This window comes from Sinocyclocheilus rhinocerous, unplaced genomic scaffold, assembly GCF_001515625.1.
Source record: "Sinocyclocheilus rhinocerous isolate Xijiao unplaced genomic scaffold, SAMN03320098_v1.1 scaffold1159, whole genome shotgun sequence".
NCBI classification, from domain to species: domain Eukaryota; kingdom Metazoa; phylum Chordata; class Actinopteri; order Cypriniformes; family Cyprinidae; genus Sinocyclocheilus; species Sinocyclocheilus rhinocerous.
The window spans coordinates 664,075-678,237 of NW_015634336.1; the positions used below are offsets into that span (position 1 = coordinate 664,075).

General features: G+C 37.3%; 2 protein-coding genes across 6 annotated transcripts in view; both read left to right on the forward strand.

The window, feature by feature from the left end:
* LOC107745528 (trinucleotide repeat-containing gene 6B protein-like) overlaps positions 1–6,844 on the forward strand; it is a 23,485-nt gene extending 16,641 nt beyond the window's left edge. For 3 of the 4 annotated variants that reach the window (XM_016559427.1, XM_016559425.1, XM_016559428.1), the window contains exons 18-20: positions 3,205–3,269; positions 4,187–4,326; positions 4,676–5,296. In XM_016559427.1, the coding sequence (XP_016414913.1) occupies positions 3,205–3,269; positions 4,187–4,326; positions 4,676–5,087 (617 nt within the window). In that variant the 3' untranslated portion in view covers positions 5,088–5,296. Of the gene's footprint in view, positions 1–3,204; positions 3,270–4,186; positions 4,327–4,675; positions 5,297–6,613 lie in introns of those variants that run through there. The other variant, XM_016559426.1, reaches the window with a different exon arrangement.
* Positions 6,845–10,153: 3,309 nt separating this feature from the next.
* LOC107745530 (transmembrane protein 184B-like) overlaps positions 10,154–14,163 on the forward strand; it is an 11,156-nt gene continuing 7,146 nt past the window's right edge. For both annotated transcript variants that reach the window (XM_016559429.1, XM_016559430.1), the window contains exons 1-3: positions 10,154–10,230; positions 11,792–12,022; positions 13,292–13,457. In XM_016559429.1, coding sequence (XP_016414915.1) covers positions 11,792–12,022; positions 13,292–13,457 — 397 coding nt within the window. In that variant the 5' untranslated portion in view covers positions 10,154–10,230. The remainder of the gene's footprint in view (positions 10,231–11,791; positions 12,023–13,291; positions 13,458–14,163) is intronic.

The window sequence follows — 14,163 nt, forward strand, 5'->3', positions numbered from 1 at the left end:
TAAATTCTTTCCAATTTAAATCTTGTACAAGAACTACAGCAAAAATCAGTTTGATGCATATTTTATCAATATTTTAGAAATTTAATTTGAATATTACCAGTACTGACTTCAATGGATTTCATTAAATTAATTTGAACACAACTGCTCAAAACGGTCTAAATTTATGAAACCTACACTTTCAAAACATTATTACTCTGAAAATTTTAATGTAAATGTTAAGTGTAAGTGAAATGTTAAGTACTGTAAGGTCTTTCATGACACTACATATTCTGGGGTGTGAATTTGATAGGTGCTTGATATAAAATAAATGGTGCTTTAAAAAGTCCTTGAATCTGGTGTTCATGAAAGAGTGGGAACCCTGAAATTCATTATTATAAAGAATATTATTATTAGGGATGCAATGATACCATTTTTTCAGATCTGATCCGATCCAGAAAATTCTGAGTATCGGCCAATTCCGATCCGATCTGATACAGTGCAGTTTTTTTTTTTTAATCTGTGTAGAATTTCTATACTTGTGTGTGTTGACCTGATCGTCACTCTTTTGTGTTAAACACAATCTACTAAATATAGACAACTTCATTTTAATGAAAAATAACAAATGAAAAAATACATAATAATCTATGACAAAAATACTATTATAAACTAGGTTAGTGGATAATTTAGCAGCAAATTTATTCTAGAAAAATCATGAGTGCACAATTTTATAAAATCTAAACATTTAGTGAAACAACATTATTTAGTAGGGAAAAAATAAAAGTGAATACGTGTAGGACTAAATCTGGTAAAAGTTACACATTGCTCTCTGTATTGTTGTAAAATACATTAATGAAAACAAGTAAATGTATTTATATATAAATATAAACTATAAAATTAAAAGACATTTCTTTTAAATGTATAGCACAGTAATGAAAGCAGCAACATATGATAGATAGAGGAGTCCTATCTATCATATGTTGCTGCCTCCATTACTGTGCTATACATTACATTATTAATAGCCTTATAGGACAGAACAAGAAACACTATAAATCTTTCATTGTGCAAAAGTATTATATAATACTAAAAGCATCCCGTGCGCAGAATGATGCGCTTGAAGCAACACGGAGTCACAGCGCGCAGCTCCGCATAGAGAAGTTCAAAGCACAAAGAAAAGAGAAATTGATGCGTAGTTTATTAAATCTGTGCGATAGTATATTGAGCCTTTTCTTTTAACAGTTTTAAATCTCAGTTACTGTGCGTTCTTGGAGAGAGTTTCGTCGTCTTGACTGTCGTAACCAAACACCACACGCAGTTTGAATGCTGAATAGAGGATGACAGACAGCCGCAACGGAGAGAAGAGTTTACGTGAACTTGAATTTAATGACTTAAATATTCGTCTGTACCTCACACTGAACTATGGAACAGCTTCAGAGCACTTGGACTTTGACTTTATGGTGCTTTATAATGTGTTTGTGCTTTTGTGAGGCTTAACAATAACACAGAATAGTATAAGCATAATATCGGATTTGGATCGGTTCGTCTGACCGATACCCGATCTGGCAGAAATTGCCAGTATCGGTGCCGATACCGATCCTGAGTATCGGATCGATGCATCCCTAATTATTATTGTTTTTATTATAACTTTTAAGTACGTTGTACAATGATAATATATTTCATAACTTCAAGTTAAATCGAACTTTTATTTTGTATTAATTTAAATTTAAATTATTTTGTAGCGGACGTTTCAGAGTGTTTTTTCTCAAATAAAACTAGGAAATGTTTATTTAGGTTTTCTCTCAGAGCAGCTCTGATGATGTTCATGGTTATGTAGACACTGAAAACACCATTAGCGTCATGCATACTTCAGTGTGTAGTAGATAAAACAGCGTCACTCAAGAGACATGCAGAAACAAGCTGATTATTTAAATAGCAGTCTCTTTGCGCTTTAATATTCACAGACACATATCATATCTACTTTTGATTTATCCATCCATCAGATTGCGTGCTTTACATGACATCTTCGTTATACTGTATATTCCATGTTCATGACTAGGGTTAGGTACTGAAACCCGGTATGTACTAGAACCGAATCAGAACGCAGATTTCAGTGCCTCATTTCGGTGCCACTTAAATGCTTGAGCGATTGATTGAAATATTTGTTCTCTGGTTCTCCGAAACGGACGTAAGGATCCGGCACCACACATGAAAAATAATTTCCCGACTGAGAAAATTCACGAACGCAAGTCGGAAAGCTCTAACAAATCCAACACATCTTTGTAGTGACGCTATTGTCCATGTTGTTTTCACATTCCGACTTAAAAGCACAACTCGGGAAATGAGAGCATCCGAGGAGCGCGTGAAAGCAGCAATTACACTTTCTCTGTTGGCAGCAGGTAGATACCGTTAGCTAGCTCAGTTAAACATGCTTAAATTAAAATGCCTAAAGCTAAACTTCCCTTGAAATGACTTGCAATGAGAAGCGTTTCTAAACCTGTTGTCCAACAAAAGAGAAAATAACCTTTCTGTGATGCACATGTGAAGTTTCTGCACGAGGGCGCCCTCTGGCGTCTAGTATGAATGAAACAGATATTAAATGTGTTTATAGCGCTCAATAATGGCCAATTCATCCTATTTTGGGTATTTTTTATTTTTATTTTTTTAAAGTATCGATTTGGCACCGGTATCGGAAAAAACTCCGACACCCAACCGTATTCACGACTGCACCGGATTCCCTCTGCATCATGGAAATCATACGGCTTTAACACACCTTTATCTGCACGCAGGGATGGTGTCCGCAAATATGAGCGAACATGTTGGATGTATTGCCTGCTTTTGCAGCCACTTTGCGTCCACATTTTTTGCAAATTGGATTTGCACAAAATTTGTTGCAAACATGGGGTTGTCCTCCTTTTTTTTTTTTTTTTTAATATATATCCCCGAAGTATTCCCATACTGCGGTCTCTGCCATTTTCTCCGCTGTAAGTGCGTGTAAGCAGCCAAGTGAATGCAGAGTGAAGCAGCCAAGCGAAAATAAGTTGCTTATGCTTGGGTAAGATTTTTTTTTTTTTAAGCCGTAGATATGCACATTTTTATGTTATGATAACTGTGCACATTCAAACCATGATAGACCGTCATACCGGTATATCGTTACAACCCTACTACAAACTCATATGTGAGGAACAGATGTTTGTGAAGATCAACCTGTTCATGTCTCGTGATCTTCAGAGTGGAGCGATGGAGGAGCTTCTGTGGGAAAATCATGGCTGTTACTGCGAAACCTCACGCCACAGGTGTGTAAAAATACACACACACACTACTGTTCAAAGATTCTTTTTTTAAAAGAAGTCTCTTGTAAATAGTAATAATTAGAGCCCGACCGATATGGGTTTTTTGGGGCCGATACAGATACATATATTTGGGAGTAAAAAAAGCCGATATTCATATATCGGCCGATATTCTTTGCGTATATTATAGTACAGTACCAGTCAAAAGTTTGGACACTTTCCCATTCGTGTGTCCAAACATTTGACTGGTACTATATATAGAATACAGTATATACACTGAACAAAATTATAAACGCAACACTTTTGTTTTTGCCCCCATTTTTCATGAGCTGAACTCAAAGATCTAAGACTTTTTCTTTGTACACAAAAGACCTATTTCTCTCAAATATTGTTCACAAATCTGTCTAAATCTGTGTTAGTGAGCACCCGAATTTGGTGCGGATCCGCCGCGCCGTTACGGAGATATGGCCGTTCAAAGTTTCAATGGTTTTCCATAGACTTAAGCTTTAAAGCATTTCATCCCGGTCACCAGTAGCAAACAATGGAGCACGCTCTGCTGGACAAACTAAGTAATTACACCATTTCAAGCATTTTATCTGCGTTATATGTTCTGTAAAAAAAATGTTCATATCGGCGGCGTATCAGCGGCATATTCACAGATACCGATATATTGGCGACAGGCTCATATCGGCCGATAATATCAACTAAACGATATATCGGTCGGGCTCTAGTAATAATATTTCACTATATTTTTACAGTTTTTAATTGTGGTTTTGATCAAATAAATTCAATGATGGGTGTGTATCTGAATCATTTGCTCCTACTTGTATGTAATTTTAAGAGGTTTTACTGTATTTGTCAGTGTATTTAGTATAGCAAAGCATCATACTTTTGTGATTTTTTTTTTTGTGGTTTGTGTGCAGATCGACGGCTCGACCCTGAGGACTATCTGTCTGCAGCACGGCCCTCTGCTGACCTTTCACCTCGGCCTGACACAGGGCAGCGCTCTGATCCGCTACTGCAGCCCTCATGAAGCCGCCAAAGCCCAGAGCGCCCTGCACATGTGAGTCACACTAACACAAATACGTGTTTACTGATTATATGTGACCCTGGACCACAAAACCAGTCTTAAGTCGCTGGGGTATATTTGTAGCAATAGCCAAAAATACATTGTATGGGTCAAAACTGAGTTTTCTTTTATGCCAAAAATCATTAGGATATTAAGTAAAGATCATGTTCCATGAAGATATTTTGTAAATTTCCTACTGTAAATATATTAAAACTTAATTTTTGATTAGTAATATGCATTGCTAAGAACTTCATTTGGACAACTTTAAAGGTGATTTTCTCAATATTTTGATATATATATTTTTTTTAGTAAATTGACTGTTAATGTTGTGTCTGCTGATCAGGTGTGTTCTGGGAAACACCACCATCCTGGCCGAGTTCATAAGCGAGGAGGACGTCGCCCGTTACGTCACACATTCTCAGGCCGCAGGGGTCGCGGTGTCACCCGAGGGCTTGCCCGGCTCTGACCTCGTCCCGCGAGAGGGCGAGCGGCCCGTGAGCTCCGGGGCGGATGGAGACGTGGCGGTGGGCTGGCAGGGGCTGGACGTGACGGGCGGCTCCACAGTGGAAGCGCCGGGACTCGCCCTCCTCAGCCAATGGAGCAACAGTGCAGGGGAGGGGGTGGGGAAAGGCGTCTGGGGGGGCGTGGCTCTCGGTTACCACGGCGGCAGCCTATGGGGCGCTCCTCAGTTAGAGGACGGCACAGCCGGGTTGTTGCCAGGCAACCTGCTTGGAGGCGGGACAGACAGTTTGTGATTGACAGCAGTCAGTTCTTGAGATGCTGGTACATGGAGTTTAAAGTGTGTCAAACTGCAAAAATAATGATTGTTTCCAAACATTTGGAAGCCCATGCATTGTTATAGTTTTTCAGTCTAGCTTTCGAGAACATTTCATTTTTTTAACCCCAAATATGTATATATATTAGGCATAAAAGTCTTTTAGGGCCATTAAAAAAAAATTGGGCATTATTTTTAAGGACAGTTAATCACGTTCTCAGCTAGTTCTCATTACTGTATGTCATATCTCATTTTCATTCTCATATATATATATATATATATATGCTAGGTTTTAATATTTAATTTATTTCAATATAATTTAAAGGCATTACAACAAATATAATGAAAAATAATTGAATTGGCATGAAAACATCTCAATGCAAAGTCAGTTACATAATTATATGTTAGCTTGAACATATTCTCGAGGTATATTTTTATCTATTGAGTAAAAATAAGTTACCAAAAGAAAAAGCGTAATGCATGGCCTCTGTATGTTTTCATTGTTTTTGCAGTTGTTTCTGGTGACACACAGCAGCTTTAAGACAGACACACACACACTTTGAACAAACACTCACATGCAAAGAGCTACATTTCCACACAAACACTGGACGTGTTGACAGACTTTTGTATCTACCCAGTGAGATATTAAACACACACAGGTGCGGTGTGAGCGTCGTAGGGATTTGCTTACAGACATTCTCATCATTGCCAGAGTTAAGCTATCATGTATTTGAATGCAGGGACTGTTCCTTAAGGCCTTCTTACACACACACACTGCTCAACTTGACTGATTTCAATTTGATGTTACGCTGGCACACGCAGACACTGTTTGATGCTTCAACAGCAGATTTATTGATTTTATTAGAGCGCAAGAGCATTTGAAGCCGGTAGATGCGTTAAACTCGCCAAAAAAAACAAAAAACATCTAAGTTACATTTCACTCCAGAATTAAAGTCATGATTGATGACTGAGCACATTTACTCACACATTCTCATTATTGTAATGTGGAAAGTTTTCAATTTCTCATTACCGTAGCAGTAATATTTACTATATTACTGCAATACAATTAGCTTTTAATTTAAATAAAGTAGTATCATGATAGATAAAAACTTTACATTTTAAATAATGTCATTTTTTCTGCATGAAAGTAATGAGAATTTGGAGAGAAAAATGTTTAAAGTTTGGAAGGCCCTAAAAATGAGCTATTTTCATTGCTACTTTGGGATTCCGGAGTGAAATTGCTTCCCTGTGTTTTGGGAGGTTCACGCAGATGGTGTTTTTTGGCTTTTCTGTCGCTCCGTTCCTTATCCAGCGCGGCGTTCCTGTGGATTTGTGTATCTTAAACACATCTGATCTCTCATTCAGACCTTCCACTGTTCCCTTCTTGATCTGTTCGTCAGGTTTGCTGTTACATTTATATGATTCGTACGTTGTTTTTTTGCTAAGGCGTATACAAGTTATCTTCAAAGACTTTCAAGTGATCTGACGGACGGACGTCTGAGCCGGGTTGTTGCCAGGCAACCTGCTTGGAGGCGGGACAGACAGTTTGTGATTGACAGCAGTCAGTTCTTGAGATGCTGGTACATGGAGTTTAAAGTGTGTCAAACTGCAAAAATAATGATTGTTTCCAAACATTTGGAAGCCCATGCATTGTTATAGTTTTTCAGTCTAGCTTTCGAGAACATTTCATTTTTTTAACCCCAAATATGTATATATATTAGGCATAAAAGTCTTTTAGGGCCATTAAAAAAAAATTGGGCATTATTTTTAAGGACAGTTAATCACGTTCTCAGCTAGTTCTCATTACTGTATGTCATATCTCATTTTCATTCTCATATATATATATATATATATATGCTAGGTTTTAATATTTAATTTATTTCAATATAATTTAAAGGCATTACAACAAATATAATGAAAAATAATTGAATTGGCATGAAAACATCTCAATGCAAAGTCAGTTACATAATTATATGTTAGCTTGAACATATTCTCGAGGTATATTTTTATCTATTGAGTAAAAATAAGTTACCAAAAGAAAAAGCGTAATGCATGGCCTCTGTATGTTTTCATTGTTTTTGCAGTTGTTTCTGGTGACACACAGCAGCTTTAAGACAGACACACACACACTTTGAACAAACACTCACATGCAAAGAGCTACATTTCCACACAAACACTGGACGTGTTGACAGACTTTTGTATCTACCCAGTGAGATATTAAACACACACAGGTGCGGTGTGAGCGTCGTAGGGATTTGCTTACAGACATTCTCATCATTGCCAGAGTTAAGCTATCATGTATTTGAATGCAGGGACTGTTCCTTAAGGCCTTCTTACACACACACACTGCTCAACTTGACTGATTTCAATTTGATGTTACGCTGGCACACGCAGACACTGTTTGATGCTTCAACAGCAGATTTATTGATTTTATTAGAGCGCAAGAGCATTTGAAGCCGGTAGATGCGTTAAACTCGCCAAAAAAAACAAAAAACATCTAAGTTACATTTCACTCCAGAATTAAAGTCATGATTGATGACTGAGCACATTTACTCACACATTCTCATTATTGTAATGTGGAAAGTTTTCAATTTCTCATTACCGTAGCAGTAATATTTACTATATTACTGCAATACAATTAGCTTTTAATTTAAATAAAGTAGTATCATGATAGATAAAAACTTTACATTTTAAATAATGTCATTTTTTCTGCATGAAAGTAATGAGAATTTGGAGAGAAAAATGTTTAAAGTTTGGAAGGCCCTAAAAATGAGCTATTTTCATTGCTACTTTGGGATTCCGGAGTGAAATTGCTTCCCTGTGTTTTGGGAGGTTCACGCAGATGGTGTTTTTTGGCTTTTCTGTCGCTCCGTTCCTTATCCAGCGCGGCGTTCCTGTGGATTTGTGTATCTTAAACACATCTGATCTCTCATTCAGACCTTCCACTGTTCCCTTCTTGATCTGTTCGTCAGGTTTGCTGTTACATTTATATGATTCGTACGTTGTTTTTTTGCTAAGGCGTATACAAGTTATCTTCAAAGACTTTCAAGTGATCTGACGGACGGACGTCTGTAACGTGTGTATGTGTGCACTTTACTGTTTTGGCCTGTGTTAGTGAGTTTGTGTGCGGCTGTACATTGTTAATTGTGCACTATACACTGCTGGTTGTGTTTTACAAATGCTGGCATTAGCGGGTTTCTGCGATTGGCGTTTCTCTTGTGTTTTTTAAGCGTACTCATATGTAGCCTTTTGTATCGGCTGAATTGCAATAATGATTCTACAAGCATTTTTAAGACACGAAAGTGTGACGGCGTTTCTGCCAAACTTATCCGCCTGTCCAGAGTTTACAAACAGCTGAAAGACGTATGTGTTTTTATGTGTCTGTACTGTTGTTTTTGTTTTAAATTAAGACTTTAACACTCCTTTCAGTGTTTTGTTTTTTTGAGATTTTACAGAGAAAAAAGAAGTGAAGAGTTTATTTAAATAAAAGTGACATGCAGCTGTTATAAACACTGAAGTATCAGATCTTTTGTTGTTGTTTTTGTTTTTGTGGTTTCCGGACTCTTTTTGTCATACATGTTACTAACCATAAACAGATTTTGTCTCTTAGCTGTAAACTTGTCAGTGTGTTTTCTGGTTTTCTTTCAATAATTGAGAGTTTGACTCACTTATGTATAATAGATAATTATATAGATTAGTGGTCGCACTCATACATTTTATTTGAAATGTCTTGTTACCTTTTGATTATGTGGATGTTTTGATTTGTAATTCCAGATAGTCTTTGATTTTTCCTTCTATTTCCAGTAATGTTTATCATTAACAATCTCTTAAATGAGTGCATTAGATGCTACTGAATGCACATTGAAATAGATTTGTATTTTTCCATATACAGTACAAGTTAAGTCTGTATTATTAGTATTATGGAATATTCTCTCAGCTCAGCTGCCAACCTTTCAGTATGAGAGGGAAGTTAACAGGTTTTCATTCAGTCATGTAAATTTAATCAAAGTCTTCTTTTTAACTATGTGAATGTTTTGCTTTGTGTGATTATAGATGCACTTTAATCTATTTATTTAGTAACAGTCTTATAGTAAAGATCATTTAATCAAACATTAGATACTAGTTGTACTAGTTAATAGTAGGCTACATTAGTTATAAATGTCAAGTTTGGTGTATATCTTTATACAGTATAAGTCAGAGTTTGGGCACAATTATTCAGGTTGTTGACGTTTTGTATAATGGAAAATTGTTAAACAAGCCTGGAATTTATGCAATAATCTAAGCATGCGACAAAAAAAATGAAAACTACTTTATTTGATCTCTCTCTCGCTCTCTCTAGTACAATGTTTCAAAGCAGCTTAATGTCAAATTGAGTAGTTTAGGGCTGGACGATAATGGTTAACATTTGGAGACGATAAAACATGAACCAGATAAAATGTGCTGTTACATTGAGGCATTATAAAAATAGTTTCGGTTTCAGTTTGTTTTGTAATGCTTCTAATTTATGCAATAATCTAAGCATGCGACAAAAAAAATGAAAACTACGCTTTTATTTGATCTCTCTCTCGCTCTCTCTAGTACAATGTTTCAAAGAAGCTTAATGTCAAATTGAGTAGTTTAGGGCTGGACGATAATGGTTAACATTTGGAGACGATAAAACATGAACCAGATAAAATGTGCTGTTACATTGAGGCATTATAAAAATAGTTTCGGTTTCAGTTTGTTTTGTAATGCTTCTAAACACCATGAGGAGAAAAAAAAAAAGAAAAAAAAGAATGCTTTTACTTCACTGTCTTGTAAAACGTACAAATACAAGTTCCGTTTTCTATATATTGAAGACATACAGTGGCATGTTTGTCTTAAATCGTTCAGCCAAAGATGTGTCCAAACTGCTACCGTGTTCATATTCGCAGTAACAGCTAATCTATTCAACATTATCTATTGTGTGCTAATTAATTATTAATGCATGTTGTTATGAAGCGTCGCCTGGCGGACTCGCCCCGCGCTCCTGCGCGAGAGCCGCGGGCGTTGTGACGTCGAACGGGACGCATCGCGGAGCAAAACATCATGCGGCGGGATTTCACGTTCTGAGAGCTGCAGATGAGCGGGATCCACTGAGTAACGTGAGTACTGCATGGGTTTTGATCGGTGAATGGGTTCAGGAGACCTGTTTGAAATCGAGATCAGCAGCAGCATCAGCATCAGCGTATCCGCTCGCGACGCGACACTGCAGCGTTCGCATTATCATCCGCCGTATCGTATCGATAAATACGAAGTCAACGTGTTTGATTTATAAATTTGCCAGTTTATGATTTCTTCGATTGTGTGTCAGCGATCAGAACTGGAAATGTTTATAAAACCACATACATCAATGACAATGAAATAACGCTTGATTAGTTTGTGACTCCGATAGAAGGAGGCCCGATCATTGTATCTTCATAAATGTTGATATCTCCAGACGTGATGATTCTCATCATGCGATTAAAAAAAAAAAAAAAAGATTCAAAGATGAAGTTTTTCACGTTTTTAAACATGGTTCCCTGGCAATGCCACGTTTTTTTTTTTTTTGGACTTATTCTATAATAATGCCACGGTATATTTTTAGCAGCCTACTTTGCGGTGGTATATTGTGTACCTTGTAAATATCATAGTATAAAGGCACTGCGTACAGTATTAGTGTATCAATGAACCACCACACTGCATTTTTGTAAGTGTATGATGATACTTAAATTGTTTTGATGACATTAACCCTCAGTTCACCTCATCAACCCTCATTGTGTTAATTTAAAGTGATAGATAACTTAAAATAGTGTCATTTACGACAGGCCTAGAGCCACTAGTATGCGAGATGTTTGAGATGTTCATCTTATGGAGCACAAACATGAGCTCAGATGCTATCAAGTGTTTCGGTCAGTCGTGTTGTGATGCTGCTGACCGGGTTGACATGGCAACACTGAGACCATCCACTTCCTGTAAGAGAGTCTTGAATCACACACTAATGCATCATCACTGCAGGAGGAAGATCTCAGCTTATTCTTGTATATATCAATAAATACTATGGTACCACGTGTAAAATCCACAGATTTTACAAACTTGTTCTATTTTTGCATCATAAGGCTTTAGGTAAGTGTTTAAAAAAACTTTGAAAGATTCACGTTTCACTAGTGAAACCTCTATGGACCTTCACCTTTTTCACATTTCCAGGTTTCTCAGCAGCGGAAGTTGTCAGAGTTGGGTTAACTTGAAGAGCAGTGAATGGGAGAGTACCACAATTTTTTTTTTTTGCATTCCCATTTGCTCAAATAGCAAAAGAAAAGCTCCACGATAGTTTTCATGACTTTCAATAAAATTAAAAAAATTGAGAGAGATTGATAAAGGAAGTCAGAAGAGAGAACAATGTCATATTTACCGTCCCTCCCATATACACCCTCGCATTAGCGTTAACTAGTTGTTTTGTAATTTGATGCAAAGGTGATATAATACAAAGAATAGTGTTATAAATGTACATACATAAAAAAAACAAAAAACAAATATGAAGAACATTCTAGGATTTACGATGCTGATGACCGTTAAACGCGTCATCACAGTCTTGTGAAAAGGGTCCATTTAGACGATTTGTTAATGACTAGTATTAGCTCCTCCCCATGGTGTGTTTGCCGTGTTCTGATTGGCTCTCGTCTGCAGATGGCTCTGCTGTGGAGGAGGGGCGTGTCACTATCGGAGCGTTCAGGGAATGACTCTCTGGTTGGCATGGCGCCGGGGCCCGGGGTCGTTACGGTGGCCCCTGGGGGTCACAACAGGTCGTGGGAGACGCCGGTGGTCACCCCAGAGACGCCCATCTTCCTCATGACCCCCGCCGCTCAGACCATCTCTGGGATCTTCACCTGGACGGCTCTGCTGCTCACCTGCCAACAGGTGCCACACATGCATTCATATTCAGAAACGTATTCCTTACACCTGAGAAACTCCTTCTAGACTCCACTATAAAGTTTAATTACACTGTGAAATATATATTTATGTATTAAAGAGGTAACACACTAGATGGTGCTTTTAATCAAACTTGGCAGTAGTAAGCCAATTTTTTTTTTTTTATATATCAGTTATACAAGACTAGAGAAAACATAGGAAAAGGGCTGTGGTGCTCTGTTTTGCTAGAAAAGTAGAGAGACTTCAACACCCATAATGCACTGGGCTCAATCCGGCTGTCTGTGAGTGGGGATACAAAAATACAGAAGTACAATCTGTAGTTTTCACAAAAGACGACTGCTGATTACTGTAGATGATAAATAAATGTGAACATCTCAGGGCAGGCAACACATTTATTTGTATATTTCTATATAATGCTGACTTTTTAACAAGGCTGGTTTGAAATCTGCAAGCTTATACCTTTTAAGCGGTTATTTATTATATTATGTATTTAATCATGTTTCATAAGGTCAAAGTATGTGTTTTCTTTTGTTTAAATAAAAAAATATTTTATTATATTTTATAATATTTAAATGCATAATACTGTTAATATTGTAGTAAATACTAATATAATTTATTATTACTTGTTTTTGCATGTATATATTAATATGAAATATATATTGTTTTAAATTATAATATTGAATTTCATAAGGTCCAAGCATGTATTAATATATTTTATAATATATAAATGTAAATGTGGCACAAGGCAGTTTTTACATTAACTTCTAAATCTATCATATATGTAAATCACAATATTTATTGTAAGGTTCACATTACATAATATATCTGTGGTATCATAGTGGTTCAGCTGACCTATAATGATGAGCAGTTGCTCTGGCAACAGGTGGCATGACATCAGAGAGCAGAGGTGGTTGCATAGCAACAGCATTCAGAACTGTGTGTGTGGTGTGAGATAGTTCAGCTTATGTGAACTTGTAAAACACACACACACACATGGAGAGTTGTGCTGACAGAAGAGGCACCTGCTCCACTGACACACAGACATGCTTTTTTTCACATGTTTGACAAACATACAGGAAGTTCTGTTTCTGCTCAGTTTACACGTTTAATTCATTGGCATGATTGTTTTATGTACAACACAGCATCAATATATGCTGCATGCATATTAATAAAGAATAATAAATGACAAAATGTGAGTAGGCATGATAATAAACATGAAAGTATTAATATCATATTGCCTGTGTCTGTGTGTCTCAGATCTACATGCACTTGCGCTACTATAACACTCCTAACGAGCAGCGGCACATCGTTCGCATCCTCTTCATCGTGCCGATCTACGCCTTCGACTCGTGGCTCAGCCTGCTATTCTTCACTAACGAGGAGTATTACGTTTACTTTGACACCGTCCGCGACTGCTATGAAGGTCAGACACGCACATCTGCACTGTTTACAGTTAGAAACTTGATTGCGACATTAGCACTTTTTAAAAATCATCTTAAAGGGTTAGTTCACCCAAAAATGAAAATTCTGTCATTCATTACTCACCCTCTATGTCGTTTCAAACCCGTAAGACCTTCGTTCATCTTCGGAACACAAATTAAGATATTTTTGATGTAATCTGAGAGCTGTCTGACCCTGACTCACCCTCATGTCGTTTCAAACCCGTAAGACCTTCGTTCATCTTCGGAACACAAATTAAGATATTTTTGATGTAATCTGAGAGCTGTCTGACCCTGCATAGACAGCAATACAACGGAAATGTTTCCAAGTCCAGAAACGTGGCAAGGAGATCTGTAAAATAATCCATGTAACATCAGGGGTTCAACCGTAATTTTACGAAGCTACGAGAATAATTTTTGGAGAAAAAAAATAACGACTTTATTCAACAATTCGTCTCCTCCACGTCACCCTGTAGCGCCATTGGAGAGTATCCGCTGGACGTAAACAGCGTATGCTGTTCTGTGTCAGCTGCATCACAAGGATACGCTGTTTCCATTCAGATCAAATCACAACAACGTGGGAAACAGATCTGGCATGACGCAGCTGACACAGAACAGCATACGCTGTTTACGTCCAGCGGATATTCTCCAAAATGGCACCAGGGTGATGCGGAGGAGACAAATTGTTGA